The 19778-nt window shown below is 39.9% G+C and overlaps 1 protein-coding gene across 2 annotated transcripts in view; it reads left to right on the top strand.

Moving 5' to 3' along the window:
* LOC136858159 (hemolymph lipopolysaccharide-binding protein) overlaps window positions 1-19778 on the top strand; it is a 163313-nt gene that overhangs the window by 108019 nt on the left and 35516 nt on the right. For both annotated transcript variants that reach the window (XM_068225435.1, XM_067137497.2), the window contains one exon: window positions 5051-5210. In XM_068225435.1, coding sequence (XP_068081536.1) covers window positions 5052-5210 — 159 coding nt within the window. In that variant the 5' untranslated portion in view covers window position 5051. The remainder of the gene's footprint in view (window positions 1-5050; window positions 5211-19778) is intronic.

Here is a 19778-nt window from a genome sequence, read left to right on the forward strand (position 1 = left end):
GAAGAAGAGAACATTATTATTGCTGGCACTTACCTACAAAGTAATACAAATATATTTTTAGAACGGGGCATAGGATCTTGTAGAACAGTATGTACAGTTGTACAGCTTGGTACTAAGTACAATGCAAAACAAACGAAACGTACGAGTTAGCGCTCGAGTAAATTCAAACTGAGTCGTCCTCGTCCGTCTCTATGCGCCCTCGTACCTTTCCTTGTCACGCGAGACAGCGGGCACGGCGATAGAACACCGCGAGAGGCTACTAGCTACACGCACATCGCCACGCCTTTTATTAGTGTACATGCAGAGCCAGAGAGCGCAAGCCACGTGGCGCTGATCTCTCATTCCATTATCTACACACTAGCATTATTACCCCCGTAGAATAGCTATTTTACCCTCGCAGGGGTAATGACCCTCAGGTAGGGAACCCATGATATTGAGCATCATGTTTATTTGCTGTCCAAGAATCAACCAGAAGAAGAATTCGGTCTCTGCCGTACAAATCCAGCCATAAACCTGTTCCAGGAACACTTTCAAATCCCGTTTTGTCATATTTGATGATTTGCTAGCATGTGCTTTCACATTGGGTAATTCAAGTGTCATGCATGCTGAAAATTTCCCGCTGGGTTTCGAGAAAAGAACATACATGTGTGGAACAATAACAGGTGTTGACCTGTATGAATGGGTGGTAGCTGCAACTGACACTACGGTACCATCAATCGTCTTTGCTCCCTTCCTCCCATAACGGTAACTCATTACAAAATCTTGACTGATCTGTTTTAATTATCTGCTTTAGTGTAAAATAAATTATACTCTTCAATAAAACACCTCAGTTCCGTAACAAACTCATCAGCTTTCTCTATATCAGCGTTTTAACCAACAAATCTGCTGCCAACTTTATGGGTGATCTTGGGGATATGTCTAAGGCTACTTCTGGAGCGCACCATTGAGGAGGATCACTTCCTCTTGGCTGCTTCGTCCAGATTTTGTAAGCATCAGCCAAGTAACCTTCAGGAAATTTTGTTCTATTATTTTTGGTGGTGATGGATAATACGAGAAAGCAATGCTCTCGTCACTGTCACATAATGGTGGACCGCTTTCTGAAGTCGTCTCATTTTCTGGCTGTATCGCTGGATCATGTCCCAAATCACTTTCAATGTCATCTTCATCGGTGACTTCTTCATCTACCGTAAGAGTTCTATACTTTTCAACAAGAACGTCTTCATCAAGTAGATGTTTTCTAATCTGTTCGAAAACAATTCGATCCAATGTAGTTGCATTTTCCTCCGAAAGAAGAAATCCACTAACATCTTAACGACCACAGATGGTTTCATTTCGTAACAGCCTATGGATACAACAGGTCACATTCACCTCTAATACGGAACTAGCAGACATGTTCCGCGTCTACTCCTTTCTTTACGCTCCATACTCCCCTTCCCCTCTTTCCACTTCCAGCGGTCCATAGCACGTCAAATTGCACCAAATGTCATTTCTGATATTCTGAAACATAGATAAACTGTTCTGTATAAGTAAGATTCTATTTAATAGAATCTTACTTATTCTTATCTTCAATACGGAACAAACATGAGATTAGTTACTTGTAAACTGTTCTCGCTCAAAAGTCAGTGACAACAGTTGGGTACTCTTCCTTGTCAGATATCCGCGGAAAGGGTAGGTTTTATCGCGGATAAACGGATACAAGAATTAATTCTGAGCATGAGGCAGATAACCGAAGAATGTCGTGAATTTTGTTTCTCTACCTATATTTGGTTCTTTGACTACAAAGAGACCTTTGATTTTATTATATGGGACAAGTTGTGGCTGGTGTTCAAGAAATATGGGGTTCCTAATATTATTCTTGAAAGGTCTCTACGAAACCATGCTGCAACCATGAAGGTAGATGGTGATTTGTCTGATATTTCTCAATGTAGAAAAAGGAGTAAGACAAGGTTGTATATTGTCACCTCAACTCTATTAACATTTATGCAGAGTATGTCATCAAAAGAGCTCTCGATGGCTGGGTTTGTGGAATTTCGTTTGGAGGCACAAAAATCAGCAACCTAAGCTTTGCTGATGATACATTCCTCATTGCTGGAAGTTAATAGAAACTTTCTTACATGATTAAAATAGTGAAGAATATTAATTATGGTCAAGAGATTAACACGAAAGGAGACAAAATGAATGGCAATTGATTGGCAAGATCAAATTCAACTTACACGATGCCTGAAGGACATGGTGGTGGTGAGGGATTTTGTATGCCTGGGGTCAGTCATCACAAGGAACAATCTGGCCACATGATTCTCCTTTTCCTGGCACAGTCAGAGAGCCTCTCATTTGGGAGTAGAGTTCTGAATAGTGACGTCTCCGGTTTTGTCCTATGTTGAGCCGCGATGGTTAAATGCAGAATGATCTGGCAGAGAAGAGCAATATCAGAAACCACGAAGATGCGTTTACTTGAATCACTAGTGTTCTCCATCTTATTGAACAGCTGTGAGACTTGAATCGAGAAAGCTAATAATAAAAGTCGAACTGATGCCTTTGAGATGTAGTATTGGCGAAAAATGTTGCGTAAACCCTGGACGGAAACCCAAACAAATGCTTCTATTTTACACGAACTGAGCATAAAGAAAGGTCTGTTTGCCGTGTAGGTGAAAGTTGCCTCCAGTTCATTACCACATTTTTAGGAAAAAGTAGCAGAATTTTGAGAAGACCAATTTGCAGCACCAAGTCGAAGGCATAAAAGCATGTAGAAGGTTAGCACATTGAGTACTATGCCTTCAAGGTGACACTGGGGCAGAGAGGCCGCTATATTTTAAAGGTTAAAACTGTGGGAATTAGTAAGTAGGCTGCAATTGTAACACATTTATATCATAAAAATTAAGTGTCCAATTTACAGACTAAAAAAGTGCATTAGGCCACATTAAACACTTTTCAATTTATAAATTTTCTAAAAATATGCCTTTCTGCAAAAGTAAAATAAAAATTGTCTGACATTAAAGTCGCATCTGAATGATCTACCTCTTCTTCTAATCCTGTGCCATCAAACGTCTCTATAGTTCCACTTTCATTCAAAGATCCATGTATGACAGCAGAAACAAATTGGAAATCACAGACTGAACGCTTCGCACGATGTAAACAAAACAGTGAAAGCGCGGTTATTGAGCAGTTGGAAGCATGGAGTTTAGCGAACATGCGTCCAATTGGCCACTTTTGTTCTGTACTTAAAATCTCTTCGATATGTTCTATATGTGGAGAACACGACCTAATACAGTGGCCACAGAAAGTATTCGTACACGAACATTTTATCGTATCCCTTGTATATTAATCACCGCGAGATAATACAAACACATCCAGTGAGATATATGTATAAAGATAAGATAACACCTTGCTGTACAATTGCTATGAGATTTACAGCGTTCAACATAATAAACAAATAAACTCGTGTTTTAACACAAAGAAGTATTCGTACACTATTAGATAATTCAAAACTTGCCGAAGTCTTTGTTCAAACACAGTTTTAATATTTGTATGGAAGGATGCCTTTAGCTTTGATGACTCGTTTCAGACGTCTTGGCACTGAGCTAACTAAACGTTTGGTGTACTCTTCAGATATGTTGGACCATGCATCTGAGAGTCTCTTTATAAGATGTTCTTTGTTAGTAGGATGGCGTTTTTTCACTTCTATGCCTAGATCAGAAGAAGCTTGTGTGCATTGCTGCTTAAATTATGGCGCAACACATTTATGTACTTCCTGGCATCAATTAATACCATCAATAAATGCCAGGTTTCCCACTCCATTCGCAGCCATGCAGCCCCAAACCATCGCACTCTCTCCTCCGTGTTTTACCGTGGGGATTACGTGTTGAGGTTCAAGTTCCGTGTCTGGCTTCCGCCATACCTCGCTGCTCCTACCAGTTCCAAATTGTGTAAACTTCGCTTCATCAGAAAAAACAACAGTGTTCCAAAGTCCACTGTGTTTTCACAATACTCTTTTGCGAACTGTAGGCGCGCTTCTGACTATTTCTCCCAGTTATAAGCGGCTTCTTTCGTGGACATCTGCTGCGCAGGTTCGCACCGTGCAATACATTCCTTATAGTTTGCACATTCACCGTTTTGTTGGACCTTGCAGCGAGTTCTGTAGCAATGGATGCAGCACTCCGGAACGGTTCCTCTTGTGCCGAATGCACAATAATGCGTCGCTCCCGTACTGTCAACACTTTTGGACGACCAGATCTGGGTTTGTTTTCTGTTTGTCCGCTGTGCTAGTATTTATTAACTATTGAACTCACCGTTGTAAAGCTAATGCCGAGCGGTTTTCCAACTTGACGACAACTTTCACCTTGTTTATACAGTAACACTATATTCTCTCGTTGACTCACTGAAAGTTCCGTCTTCTTTCGCCCCCATACTAAATAACCTTGCGGCAACGACAGCACAGTGATGACTGAAGAGATAAGTGAAGTTATAAAATTATTATGTTTGCCGTTCTTCAACCAAGAAGTTCTAAGATGATATTTGGATTGTTTGACGCAAGCTTTTGTTTATCTTACATTACTCTATCTACACAGCGGAAAATCTTCCGTCTATCACATTACAAAAGAATATACTACTCACCACAATCAATCACTGACTAAGCTACGCATAGATCGGCGTAAACCTGTGCGACAACTGATTTAACCAATCACAAAGAGAGCACATCCGCACTGTACGAATACTTTCTTGGCGGTACGATCTACAGTCTGTATACAGTATCGTGCCGATCATATTATATTTTTAAACGATCTGTATGTTCAGCGTGTATTTCTGATGTCTGTCGTTACGCCGTTTATAAACCTAACTTCAGCTCGTATGCGGTAATGATGTTCCCTCACATTCCATAGGTGTACGAATACTTTCTGTGGCCACTGTAAATTGAAAGTTTATTTCCAGTGCAATGCGGTCGTGAAAATTAACTGTCTAATCCCTTCGTAGCATGTTTCATTTACTTGACACATACTGAAAATCTGGAATTATTTAAAATGAAAATGTTAAAGCTAGGAGGTGTGGATTACAGAATGGTGCTCAGTGTGACTGTTTGGCTGCTTGTCCTGACGGGATCCCTCACCACTCAGCTCAGCCTTGGGCCCAACCTGCAGTGTTCTTGTGACTTACCGGAGACCACGGTATTCACAGTAACGAATCAGCGAAACGAAACAGGCCACTGGAATACGGAGGTGAGTTTACCATGCACTAGGTTTGTAACACTGATATCATAATTATTCAGTTTATAATAATAATAATAATAATAATAATAATAATAATAATAATGACTTTACATCCTATTAACTACTTTTAGCGTTTTCGGAGTCCCCAAGGTGCCGGAATTTCGTCCCGAAGGATTTATTTTACATGCCAGTAAATCTACCGACACGAAGCTGACGTATTTGAGCACCTTCAAATACCACCGAACTGAGCCAGGATCGAACCTGCCAAGTTGGGTTCAAAAGGCCAACGCCTCAACCGTCTGAGCCACTCACCATGGCAGTTTAGAATCAATTGGGACGATTAGTGTTATGTCTGTTATGAGTTGACGGTATTTCGAGATGTCAAACTGTGTGGTTTGCAGTGTCGTTCTAAAAGCTTCATTTCTCTCTCCCTCCCTATCCTTCGACCCTTGACAGAGTGTGATGACAAGTCATGCAGGACAAGAAAAATTCTTCCACACTCGATGGTCCTGAGCCAACTGCGCGCCTCACGCAGATTTTGTTTTGTTACTTGTGTTACGTCGCACCGACACGAATAGGTGTTATGGCAAGGATGGGATATGACGGAGAAGAAAGCGACCATGGACTTAATTAAGGTATACTTGTGTGAAAATGAGAAAGCCATTTACAGGGCTACCGAATGCAAGCTTACAGTCGCGTTACACAAACTACTGCACCCTTTTTATGATGACCTGGTCGATGATTTCTTCATCCTGGGTTCTGCCTCGGCTACACTGAAATAAAATATTCACCTCAGATGACTCTGTCCTTCAGGGGTGGTGACGTTCACTGGAATGTCAGGGTGCTCGAAAGGTAGGGGGATATGATTAATTGGCTACAGGCTAACCAACCTACTGAAATAAATACGATTTGGCCGAGACTGTATTTAAATTTTATTAAAGAAAGAAAATGAATGATAATATAACTGAGAAAAATAATACTAAAATATGATTACAATAGTACTAAATCCGTTAATTCAAACATGTGGGTAATAAGTGTAATCGGTTTTAATTTAATCAGAATATAAAGGACTACTGAACGATCTCCAAAAGTAAAATGTGTGCTAATTAATTAACTCAACGGGAAACATCGTGAGATTTAAGATCAAGTCGCATCTACTCCAATTATATCACTCACCAGTATTATGATCATGACTATGAGTTCAAAATGAAATTAATTAGTTAAGGATTCTCAATATTGAATTATATAATTAAAAGAATTATAAATAACTCAGAATTTTTCATGATCAAGGGGATTCATTGCCTCCCTTATCACACCTATCAAACTTGAATTACATTATCATTATCCGTTTTTATTATAGATCGGTGATGGCTAAATATCTCCATCTAACACATAACTTGTACTCAGAATAATATACTTTTTTAAAAAAATTGGTATTACGTAACTTCACAAATTATACCGATCAAATAATACCTGTTCACAAATACAGAATCATTACCTAACTTTCGACAAGATAAATTTTAAATAAATATAGGGTTTGCTGTTCAGTGAAGTTATAAAATTTTTATGTTTGCCGTTCTTCAACCAAGAAGTGAATTCTAAGATGATGTTTGGGTTGTTTGACGCAAGCTTTTGTTTATCTTACATTACTCTATCTACACAGCGGAAAATCTTCCGTCTATCACATTACAAAATAATATCTATACTATTTACCACAATCAATCACGCATAGATCAAAATCAAGGGAAATGAATCTAAAATTAAAAGATATACCCTAATTAATATACATACACATCACGCATAATTCAAGCAATATCAAAATTTTACTGAATATTCAAATCCGTAATTACAATGTCACTTGTTGACTTCAACGTCCTACGATACTTGTCGAAATAACCGATGACCATGACTAAGATTAATGTTTATCATGGCTGCTCTATCCCTACTTTGATTCACATAACAAAAATTCGAAACAAAAAGATGACGCATGAATAGCTGACCAAATGATGTTATTACCTACTCACAATAATCAATGCAGTGCAGTCTGCGACATTATGCTTCAGACCAAGAGAAGAAAAAGAAAACACCATTCGATATTATTATTACTATGAAACATATGGGCCTAGCCAGGCTCGACTCGTCAGCAACCCTTATGTAATCGTTACACATATAAATGTTTGATAATACGTTGTGAGGGTATTTAGTTGAAGTTACGTCCATTAATATCACCCTTGTGAGTATTTTCTGAATTCCATCTTACTTTGCTTACCGGTATCAATATTTATTCAGCTATTATATCATCGTAGACTCTTAATTGTACTCTTAACCTCGAGTATATCATTATTACGTATAGAAAGTTTGGCGCACTTCCAAACTCTGTATTCTCGCCCTCATTGATCTCACAGCTTTCCCCCTGAGATTGAATTACCTACTTTACTATTCTACACTTTCATATAACACGTGTGTCAGCTAACGTGCTGACCTATGAATATCTCCCTCTTTACTTTCTAGATACAATTCATAATTAATGCTCTTGAATTTTCGTCCTAATGGACTGCTCAGCGTTACCATAATTCTCACACAATTTCATTATCAATCATATTGTGACTTGCCTCTCGATTAAGAACAATTGAACAAGAAATGCAACTATCCAAGGTAAGGGCGCCAGTCTTTAAGTTTATGACCTAACAACCTAACAACAAAAATTTATAAGAAAGCTCGGACGGATTCTCATCCCAGGGATGGGGTGACAGTGCACTAATCATTAAGCAGGATAATTAGGAATCAAAAGGCTAATTAAGGCGGACTGATTAAAGTGAACCAAGAATATAACATTCATTATACTGAATAAAATGACGACGGTTCGACGAGAACTGAATTTAAAGTAGGAAATGAATTTAACAAAAATCGAATGACTCTACCTCGCGGAAACTTGCAATATTTTTAACTCGCTTGCTCACCATGTGGTCTTGTTCTGCTGGTCCTTGGAACTCCTTCGTCCTTGTAGCTGGAACACTACCGGTCGTGTTTGAACTATCTCCACCTGCCGCCAAGTACCATTCCTGCCTTGCCAAGTGCGCCAACCACTAATTCGATAGCGACTTCGAAACTACCACTCCCTGTTATGCTCTATCCCATACATTGGAGATGAGCCCTGAATCACTGTTAGAAAAACCCCCTTGGGTTATGCGGAGAGGATACTGAATTAACAATCCTTCCAACTTTACTAACAATGTGTACCGTAGTTTCATTTCTAGCTAGTTTCATGCTACCTAATGTTTCAGACTGGTCCAAACCGGTCTAGTAGTTGAGCTGTTCGTACTTCTTAATGAGAATGGCTATACACCCATCATTCAGAAATTCCTAAGTACCACGTCGTGGTAACGAAGTGAAGAATGAAGAAGTGATAAACTACCAAACTAGTCTACTATGGTACATCAACCATAAGACAAGCCATCAGGCCTAAAGCGAAATACGAGATAGAATAATGCCCGGAGCTTCAACACGCCTTTAAATAAACTTTACTGGCTCTAATTACAGGTCGAAACACGTGGTCCAATCAGGTGACACGTCTCTCCCTACTCCTGATATCGAAGATGATGGGTCCCGACGATGCTATCAATTGTTTTTCCATTGGCCATTTAACTCAGTATCCATGGCAACGGGACGCTCCTTTGAAAATGTAGGCGGTGACCAGTTTGAATCACACAGCTCCGAGCACAGTAGCTGCGGCAACAACGCTTGGACACGTGCCGGCTTTTCCCAGGAATTGAGTTCTAAATTTGTCGCTTCTTCTTCCTCGATGATGTGGTAAGATAGAGGAAAATCTACTGCAAGTTAAATTTACACGAATGTCGCAAGAATCTATGTTAATATAAGGATATTCAGCCCTCGTTTAAAAGTCGTAGTTACAAAGTAATGGAATGATAGTGAGCAAATGATCAAATATGAATTATGATAAAATTACGTGCGAAGATAAATATCATGACGTCAAATATAAAATTCCTGAATTAATTAAAGATAATAAAATTAACATAATTTCACTGTGACGTCTGGAACGTTACAACATCACTAGCCACATAGATTAATTTAATTAATATTAAAGAATCAAACAATATCAGATGGTCTCAAGAAAGCCTGAACAATGAAAGTCGGAACTATGAAACATTGCCTGCGCGAAATACCACGAATACTGCCAATATAGGCCCCATTTCCACAAGATGATAAGATTATACGTAGATCAAACTATTAGAATCAAAATTACATTAGTAGCTTAACTATCATGAAAGCTATTTGACCAATATAACGAGAATCTGCCTCAGTGCTAGTGTAACAATATTTCTAAATCAAATCAAAATGCGTGACTGCTAAACAAACTATTTACAAAGTGATGACTGTGATGTAACCCGAACATGAATAACCTATAATTAAAATTAAACTACTGAATAATCATTACCGACAGCTTGCGTCCTATAGAAATTAATATTTACATTATTTACAACAAACAACACCTTAGATTAAATTTCACCTACTCATATTGGTGGTTCGGTTGCCGCTTCTCCATAGTCTTGATGGTTAATCAGCTTACGTCATCATGATTGAGACGTATGACGGGTTTGACTTGCGGTATCCTGACATGATTGCTTGAGTATTGCACATGATCATACACACGTATACATCGATCTTGATGTTACACACACACACACACACACACACACACACACAAAACTATACCCTACTCTAATACATTAAATAAATATGTGGGCTTTACACACGTATACGTCAGTATTTTGACTTTACACACGATTCGGGTATTCTTTTAATATTGAACCTCCTCCTCTGTTGACTGCTAGACATCTGGCCTTGTATCTCCCTTCGGGTAACGGAACCTTGGGATTACCTTCCTCTGCCGAGCTCCCGTGTTGTGTTTACGTTCGAGATCGTTCACCTGGCAATTCTAAGAATTCTCCTAGTTTGAATGAACTGCAACAGGACATTCCTTGGGCAATTGCTGCATGTCCCCAACATTAAACAATTACAGTCTGTCTTTATTATCAGATTCTAGTCTGCCTGCCTATTAATTTGAGTGGCTGATCATTACAGCAAGAATGATGAAACAAAAATACGAGATGGTGTCGCGTTTGCACTCATTATAGTCTCTGCGACAGAAATATGAACTTATTAACCCGAGATGCCATACGGTTAAATAGTTTCTTATCCCATTGGGATCCTTAACTTGAAAAGTTCATCACCTCTCCTTGGGCAAAGTGCTCATATAGTTTATAATTACTTAGAGATGACTGATTGAAATAAACGTTCCTAATCATTGTTCGTGAGTTAATACAATAAAAGTTCGAAATGTATGAGTAACTTACTCTATCGATGGCTGTCATTGGCGAATGAATTACTCTAGGAATTACTCTTCACATTATTAGAGCTCACTGGACACAAAGTGATCATTCGCGAGACACTAAGACGAGCTGATCTTCCCTCACTGAGAACATAGAGAACACTCCTCCTGGGTGCGGTAGGCGGGCTTAATTTATGTGTTTCTGGGCACATTAGGCTCGGCGCGATACCCTGAGGGATTTTGCGTTACTGATATTCGTGCCCTGTGGGGGTGGGTTTCCCTCGCAAAAATAGTTTTGACGCATGTGCCTCATATTCACTTTCTCACTATATGTTGAATCACTATATTCCTAGCCATTCCGCTAACTGATGTTCTATCCCTAAGTGATTGTAAGTTTATCACTTAATTTGAATGCGTGGGTGGTACTATTTTCTGCCGACGATGCATTTTATGTGGGTGTAAAAGGTCAGCACGTGGCTGACAACGCGGGATTTGTGCCACAACGACATACTTTCACATTTAAAGGCATGTCACATACAATTAATAAATAAAATCACATTGAAAATATACTATTTTCACATACTGTCCGAATAACTAAAAATCTGCCTTAATACTGTTCCGATGTCCCGAATCAACTAAATTATCACAGGCGCCTTTTTGAAACGAATAATTTTGAGCTCCCTGATTGGATGAATTTTGCCTAGGGGTACATGACTTTCTTCTGTTTGGAACTAACTACTTCTCATCGAGGGATGTTCGCCATCATTTCATCCTTGTTCCACAATATGCTTTATCTCTCTCTCTCTCTCTGACTCTTTTGTTAGTCTGAGGGTGCGGCTTTGACTATGTGCGTCCTGGTTCCCGTGAGAAAGGGGCAACAGAAGTACGCAGTTGGCGGTATCGTAAGATTTATTGGAGGACTGTTAGCAAGCGCAATTAGTTTGCCATGTCCTAGAGAACGTGCCTTAAGACTCATGTTGGAGCTCAGTTTTCGGTCCCCAAAATTATATTGTACCTTACGTGCCGCCTGAGTGAAACCTACGCAGTAGTAGCTGTCTTATCGACCAAATTCTGAATAAAATAATTCCGTATTTTTACATTAATTCGGGATATGGGTGCACTACTTAGCCAACTCGCTGGGTCCTCCTGGAAAGACTTCTCCACTGGCGTCTTCATTTCGTCTACCTCAGAGGAATTCAGTTTCAGACGGTGTGATGTTGCGGAACGAAGAGCAAACCTGTCAGTTTTTATAACCACTTTATTTACAATGTACAACATACAACATAACATGATAATGCGAATAGGTAACAACAAACAGCTACAAATGCAATAATACCCCTATCTGATGAGGAAATGAGAATAATACAAATTAAGAGCAAAAATAGGGGTAATAATAAACCACTATGATGTACATACATCATGTCAACATGCTAGTTGCTTTACGTCGCACCGACACAGATAGGTCTTATGGCGACGATGGGATAGGGAAGGGCTAGGAGTGGGAAGGAAGCGGCCGTGGCCTTAATTAAAGTACAGCCCCAGCATTTGCCTGGTGTGAAAATGGGAAACCACGGAAAACCATTTTCAGGGCTGCCGACAGTGGGGTTCGAACCTACTATCTCCCGAATACTGGATACTGGCCACAATTAAGCGACTGCAGCTATCGAGCTCGGTACTGTGATGTACAAAATAGTAAAATTCACATTGAATGAAAACAACAATAGTACTAATAAAAACAAGAAAGTAGCAAGTAAATTACTATTTTTTAAGAAATGTACTTTTTATATTTTTATATAATAGGAGTAGATACTTATAAACATACTTTCAACCAAATACTGTACCTTGGAAACAAAACTTACAATCATATCTAAAACACTCATAATAACAAGTTTACCATTCAGTTCGGTGGCAAAAAGGAAGAATTTGGTCACCTTATATCGGGAATGTTCCCTCACTGAAGTGACCTTCTAAGTCTCTAGCGTCCTAGCGTTAGCCACTGAAATATATGTACCCAATGTACCACGAGTGCAGGGCATCCATTTGAAGATCAAAAGTGATATAGATGGCGATCAAAGACTGCATCAGGCTGTCGATGTCGGGAAACTCTCCATCCTTCCTTTGTCAGATGGTCCAGAAACCAGTGAGGGTGAGGAACATTGGTTGCTTATAGCCAGTAAGTTTAACCGGCTAGAAACCATAGGACTGCATTAATTTTCTTGTTCGATCGCTGTGGAACGTCAGATTGCAGAATCTCTTGTTGGAGAGAATTATCAGACTTTGTACCCTGGATGTTTTTGATAACTTTCAACATCCATTTCCACATGATAGCAGCATTTAGGCAAGTAGTAATCCGGTAAATCAAGTGCCTGTAGAAGAACATAGAGAGCATCTGTCATCCACTAGCTGCTCATGTCTTTTCAGTTTTCACCAGTAGAGATGACCTCAGTCTGCCTCTGTGGTGTAGTGGTTAGTGTGATTAGCTGCCACCCCCGGAGGCCCGGGTTCGATTCCCGGCTCTGCCACGAAATTGGAAAAATTGTACGAGGGCTGGAATGGGGTCAACTCAGCCTCGGGAGGTCAACTGAGTAGAGGTGGGTTCGATTCCCACCTCAGCCATCCTGGAAGTGGCTTTCCGTGGTTTCTCACTTCTCCTCCAGACAAATGCCGGGAGGGTACCTAACTTAAAGCCACGGCCGCTTCCTTTTCCTCTTCCTTGCCTATCCTTTCCAATCTTTCCATCCCCCATCAAGGAGCCCGTTCAGCATAGCAGGTGAGGCCGCCTGGGCGAGGTACTGGTCATTCTCCCCAGTTGTATCCCTGACCCAATGTCTCACGCTCCAGGAAACTGTCCTTGAGGTGGTAGAGGTGAGATCCCTCGCTGAGTTCAAGGGAAAACCAACCCTGGAGGGTAAGCAGATTAAGAAAGAAAGAAAGAAAGAAAGAAAGAAAGAAAGAGATGATTTCATTTAGATAGCTGTATAGCAATACTCGCCATTCTATGGGTAGCCATTGATTGCATGTCATTTTCCAGATTAGTTGCGAGTTCCTGGTGGGGTGGTTTAGTTGAATGTTCGGCTCGAAGTTTTTGTTTTGGAGCATGAAATTGCACAGCATTTTAACTTGATCAAAGGAGCCGTGTAACGTGGAAGCTGTTCAATAATCGCTAGTGCTTTCTTGTAGCAATATTTGAATTCATGGGTTCTTCTCTTAGTTGAATGGATTTATAATCAAAGAATGAATCTTGGTGGGCAGGGTGAAGTGCCTTATATAGTCGACTAGTGGAATTCGCTATGGAAAGGCAATGTTCCTTCCACTTTGACATATTCGCTCCGTTAACCATCATCTTCCAGAGTCGAATGAGTATTTATAGATCTTTACACCCTCTATCTACAGAATTATTTTCATTCAAATCACATCGCAGTTTTAATAGTAATTGCGAACGCGTCCTTTAGCTTTCTGGTGCGTGGTAGTGGGGGCAGTGAGAACACCCCGCTCTGCATTAAGAAAACTCCCATAAACATCTGGCATTCATCACTGCGATGCTGTCTTAAGTGTGTCATTAAGAACACGATCCAGAAGTGTTAATTAACATACTTTCTCTGGCACGAGGGTTGGGTGTATGTGTCGTCTTCATCAACATTTAATCTTCATCACGACGCGCAGGATTACAATGGACGACGACATTAAATACTGCAAATTATGCGGAATTCATCGATTCCTTTAATGTAGTTTTCTTGGGTTTGTGACGAATTTTCCTTATTATTACTTAGCCCGCAAAATTTGTGGGTTGGTATCCAGGAAATAGGCAGGGAAGTGGTGGTAATATCCAGTTCTTAAGGTGAAACCCTGTAAATTAACCACGCCTTCTGACACAGGCATCAGTTTGAGCGTAGCGTCATATTCCTAGCTCTCTTGTACGGTAGAAAGGATAATACCAAGGTCGCGCTGTACTAAGAGCTTCTCCCTGTCTGTCTCGTTATTAGCGCTCCTGCTTCCGAGCTCGAACAGCGTCGTTCGTGTCCCGGACAGGGAATAAAATGCTATTTACACTCAAATATTTCATAAATTGATGCGGAAAACGGCACCTATATCTTACTAGGCTTCCCGACATATCTAATGACGTGGCGCTGAAAGGTTTCACTACATTTCTGTTCAACTGCATACAGTCTCAACTTTAATTTAAACTGTTCTCCTCGCACTCTGTACCGAAAATCTTTCCAAAGGTAGTATCTAATTTATATGTATATGCGCTGACAGTTAACATGCGGAGCAGGTAGTATTTTTGCCATGCGCCATATTTTAGATAAGGCGTAAGTATTAATAAACCAAGTTTTGGAAATAAATTTAGCCTTCGTGCGAGATTTTATGCAAACTGGAAGCGAATCCCGTTCAATAGAGCATTCCAATGTAGTTCTATTGTCTCGAATATGTTCTTGCAGAATGTGATACCGAAGATTTTGTACTTGTTGGTCGGGGGAATACCAATCTCTTCTGCACGAATAGTGCGTCACTCAGATTCTAGTAGTTGCACGGATGACTTTTCAAAGTTTACCTTTGTCCCTGACGGGCGTCAAATCAAAAGACCTGCACCTGGCGAGCCGGACATGTCCTCGGACACTCCCGGCACTAAAATCCATACGGCATTTCATTTTCAATTTGCGCACGGTATCCTTCAATATAAATGAAGGATGGAATAGATGTTTTAATTTCCATTATTAAAGCACGAATACCATTACGTCCATTATGCACTCTGAAGGGATATTGCTGAGACCATTCTTTTCTCCTGTGATCGATAATTTTTCCGTATTTACTAAGCACCGAGTTAAAAGATTGTGTCGGGACTTCTGGTGGTACATTTAACACTCGAACCGTATTCTGCACTGCTTTCGCATTACTGATTTTAACCTTCCCTATCCGACTATCCTGCAATGTCATATTGTGTGTACCCTTATTGTTATAAATCAGTCTTTTAAAAAGAGTTGTTGATGAAGGCGACATTTTCTAGGTTGTCCAGATGAACCATTCCTATCTCGACAGCATTCTGTTTCAAGGAGCGTTGGATCCATTCATGAGTTTACCATGCCGAAGGTGTGTTGTCTCGTTTAAAGGTACATTTCAAGGTATTTGTACGTGTGAATTCTGCTGCCATGTTCGTTGTCTGAGTAGTTACACAATGAAATCACTTGAATTAACGTTAACTATCAAAACTATTAGAACTGGTAACAGTACTGCTATAATGGTCAATACAACACACACTGAGAACACTTCACACACACGGAGCACAGGCACGTTACCTTCCTCTCGCCGCGTGTAGCAGCCGACGTCAATTTCTGCGACGTCAGGCGAGAGCTGAGTAATGTAATTTTGCCTATATAAACGGCTCTGTGTGTACGGAACCGGAGGGGTCAGTCAACTGTAGCGCTCTCGATGACAATAACGAGCATGCCCCTGACATCAGTCTCTCTGAAGAGTATATGGAAATTCTACAGAACATTCGTCATAGTTTGAGTCTAGATTTCAAGCTTTAGAAACATTTTCTACTACTTTTCAAATCTTCGCAAGCCCGTTTTCAGTGGATGTCAACAATGTTCCTAGCAGGTACCAAAGAATTAAGTATTCATCGTGAAGATTTTTTGAAGGATAAATATAAACACACGAAAAACTTAGCTAATTTTTACAAGAATGTACCCCAAACTAGATTTTCGAGGTTTTGTGCACTTGCTGTATGGAAATCATGCATGTTCGGTTCGACATAGTATGTGCGTGAACAATTATTTTCTGTTATGAAACTAAGTCCAAATCCTGGAGTACCTTGTCAGACCACAACCTAGCATGCAGTATTCGATTACAAATTACCCAGACATTATGTCCTAACATTCATAAACTAGTTAAAGAAAAAACGAAACAGAAAATGCAGAAAAATGTCCACGTACAGTCGAATCTCGATATCACGAACCTTCATTATTCGAACTTTCAGTATCTTGAAGAAACTTCAATTTCCCAGCCGCTTGTCCTATTCTTCACGTCTATTTATCTCTCTGCTAGTCGAAATTCGGTTACACGAATTTCTCGAAGCAAACGTTTCCTCCATTGAAGCAAAAAATACTCTGTAACTCGAAATTTATACAACATTATCTGTGCAATACAGGATTTGTGGTTTGTGAGGAAGAGTTAACAAGTAAAGGAAGGGTTAAAGTGATGCTGGAATAGAAAACCTAACACTTCTAGTGATCGGAAAATCGCCGAAGCCTCGCTGTTTCTCGGTGTGAATTCATTGCCGATCACGTACAAAAAGCAACCCCTGAAGTCGTGGATGACAAGCTCCATTTACGAATCTCGGCTGCGTGGTACTGGCGAGCAGTTTCAATATCCCTTTCGTAGACAACTGCCCTGCTCATCACAAAATGCTCACTCAGGAGTTAAAGACTGCGTGTGGTTTCTTACCACCGAACTTTACATCCAAACTACAGTCGATGGACAAAGGGGTGATTAAAAACTTGAGGCATTTCTGTAGGAAAAGTGTTCAGAGAATTCTGAGAGGAATTTAATCCGAGAAGTCATTAACAGACATTAATCTACTATAGTAGATAAGAATGCTGAGTAGATCGTGGGCTGATGTTTAGCAGGACACAATTAATCTGCTTCCGAAAGGCAGGATTTTTTTGAAAGGTGGCTTAGGAACTTGAGAACACGAAGAGGGGAAGTCACTCCTATTCCTGAAGAACGGGTGGAGTATCAGCAGCTGCGAAGCTGATTTTGAGGCTTACATAATTGCGAACGCTGACGTTATAGTGGCCGAACCTCCTGCGGATACCGTCAACGCTGCTGCCGACCAAGAAGAAGAATAAGAAGAATAAGTTACTATAATAGTTATAAAGTGATGCCATAAAATGTATTTGTTTGTATATTTTAAATACTGTTCAAAATTCTGTATTCAATGTAGTAAGTCAGTATGACTCAATTATGTGCTACACATGCTCAAAAACGGTATTCTCTATATCCCGACATTTCGATAACTCGAAATAAAATTTAGCTCCCGAGGTGATTCGAGATATCGAGGTTCCACTAATTATTCTCTATGGCTCTGTTCTAAATTGCAGAAATATATTAAGTTATGTTCTGTTCTTTTCACGTTATATAATGGTTGTTCTTGACAAAAACTAGTATTGTCAGGCCTATATATCCTGCCATAACGGTAGAGCCGAAATGTAATTGTTTGTAATCTGTAATTCAAACAGTCAGCATTAACATTGCGGTGTCCAGGACGTCAGTTGTGTTATTAACACCAGATCTTTTTCTCCGAAATCGCTGCATCCCACACGCCTCAGAACATTTGCTCTTCGTCTATGGCTGCGAGAAAGCAATGCCACTGCCTTCGTGATGTCCAGGCCGTACTGTAACGAGCGCGGGAAAGCAATCAGCTGATCGTTAGGGGGGAAGTTTAGCACATGAGTTAGTAGAGTTAAACATAGATTTTCGCAGTTTTATTGAAATTTTTAACGATGACCGCATGTTCACTCAGATATATGTGAGAATAAGTCGTCATCGACTGCATTATTAAGTGGAAAGTCGTTAATTAGTGAAGAAAACTTAGTGTGAGGGTGTATTTATTTGAAGCTATAGGTTAAGAAGGTCGTTCTTCAGTGTTTTAATTTTGTAGTTTATTTGTGTAAAGTTATATTTATAGTGTAAAATTAATTGAGTTAGTGCATTCTGTGTTTTATTATTAACCACGAATTGTATATACTTGAATTAAGATGATCAGTGAGAAAAATCACCATGCCTAAGAGTTGCTGTGTGCCTGGCTGCAAAGTCAATTATAAACAAGGAGAGTACAGTACGGTATTTGTGTTTCCTTCTGATGAAGAACGAGGTAAGTTATGGAAGTAGGCTATTCCCAGGGAGAATTTAATAGTTAATCACAACACAGTTGTGTGTATCAAGCATTTTCCTGAAAATCACACCCTGAGAGAAATAAGAGTATCTCGTCCAGATGGTGAGTTAATTTTTTTTAATGTCATAAACATGGGTAACATTAGGTAGGCCCTGTATGTTTATGTAACCAGACCTACGGCTTATCTGAATTCGGTGTATTTGAAAATGCAAGTCTTATTCATGAGTATCACCGAGCTCGATAGCTGCAGTCGCTTAACTGCGGCCAGTATCCAGTATTCGGGAGACAGTGAGTTCGAACCCCACTCTCGGCAGCCCTGAAGATGGTTTTCCGTGGTTTCCCATTTTCATAGAGGATGGTTGCCTAGTCGTACTTCCTCTTAAAACTGTAATCACCACCACCGCTTTCCCATTTTCATGCCAGGCAAATGCTGGGGTTGTACCTTAATTAAGGCCACGGCCGCTTCCTTCCCATTCCTAGACCTTTCCTGTCCCATCGTCGCCGTAAGACCTATCTGTATCGGTGCGACGAAAAGCAAATAGCAAATATATATATGAGTATCAAACAGCAGTGTGATTTATGTAAATCTTATCTTCTGACAGATTCAGATCTTATTTATGAATTACCTCCAGAAGTAAGATATCTGAATTTCCTAAATCGAGGGGGCTTAAAGTATCCATCAGACATGTCAATAGAACTTGGAATTGAGGTGTACAAAGTATTTTGTGTGTTAGTGCCAGATACATATAAGATGGTATTTCCAAATTCAGACAATCCTAAGTGTGTCACAAAATCCTTGGCTTTGGAGTCAATGCAGTTGGCAGATTCCCCAGTCATTTGTGACTGCGGGAAGAAATTGGAAGACCTGGCCGGACAGTGTATATATATTTGGGTGAATATACATTTAAATAACTTTTCCAGCATTCACACCGGCTTGTGTATTCAACAAAGTGCTTCAAAGAGAACAGACCTACTCCATACTGGTGTAACTTCCTGTAAGAGGTCCAGGAAAGCTGCAGTGTTCATGGAGTGGAAACAGTGAGGTACAGAAATAATTTACATTTGTAATAAATAGTAATGGTAATTGGCTGCATGTTTTCTGTCAGTGCGTATGATGTGAATGTTCCAGTTGACCAGAAAATGGATAAAATCGCAAGAATATGTCTCAAAGTGTTAGGCTGTGCTCACGCAAACGAACGTATATACGCGAGAAATAGAACGTTACGGAGAAGAATATGCATTGTATGTCAGAAGTAACAAATACTTGAGGATAGGTTTTGGTTTTATAAGGTGTTAACAGTTCTTTAAATAATTTAAACGAGTGTACTATTCA

Source organism: Anabrus simplex, chromosome 1, assembly GCF_040414725.1.
Source record: "Anabrus simplex isolate iqAnaSimp1 chromosome 1, ASM4041472v1, whole genome shotgun sequence".
NCBI lineage: Eukaryota > Metazoa > Arthropoda > Insecta > Orthoptera > Tettigoniidae > Anabrus > Anabrus simplex.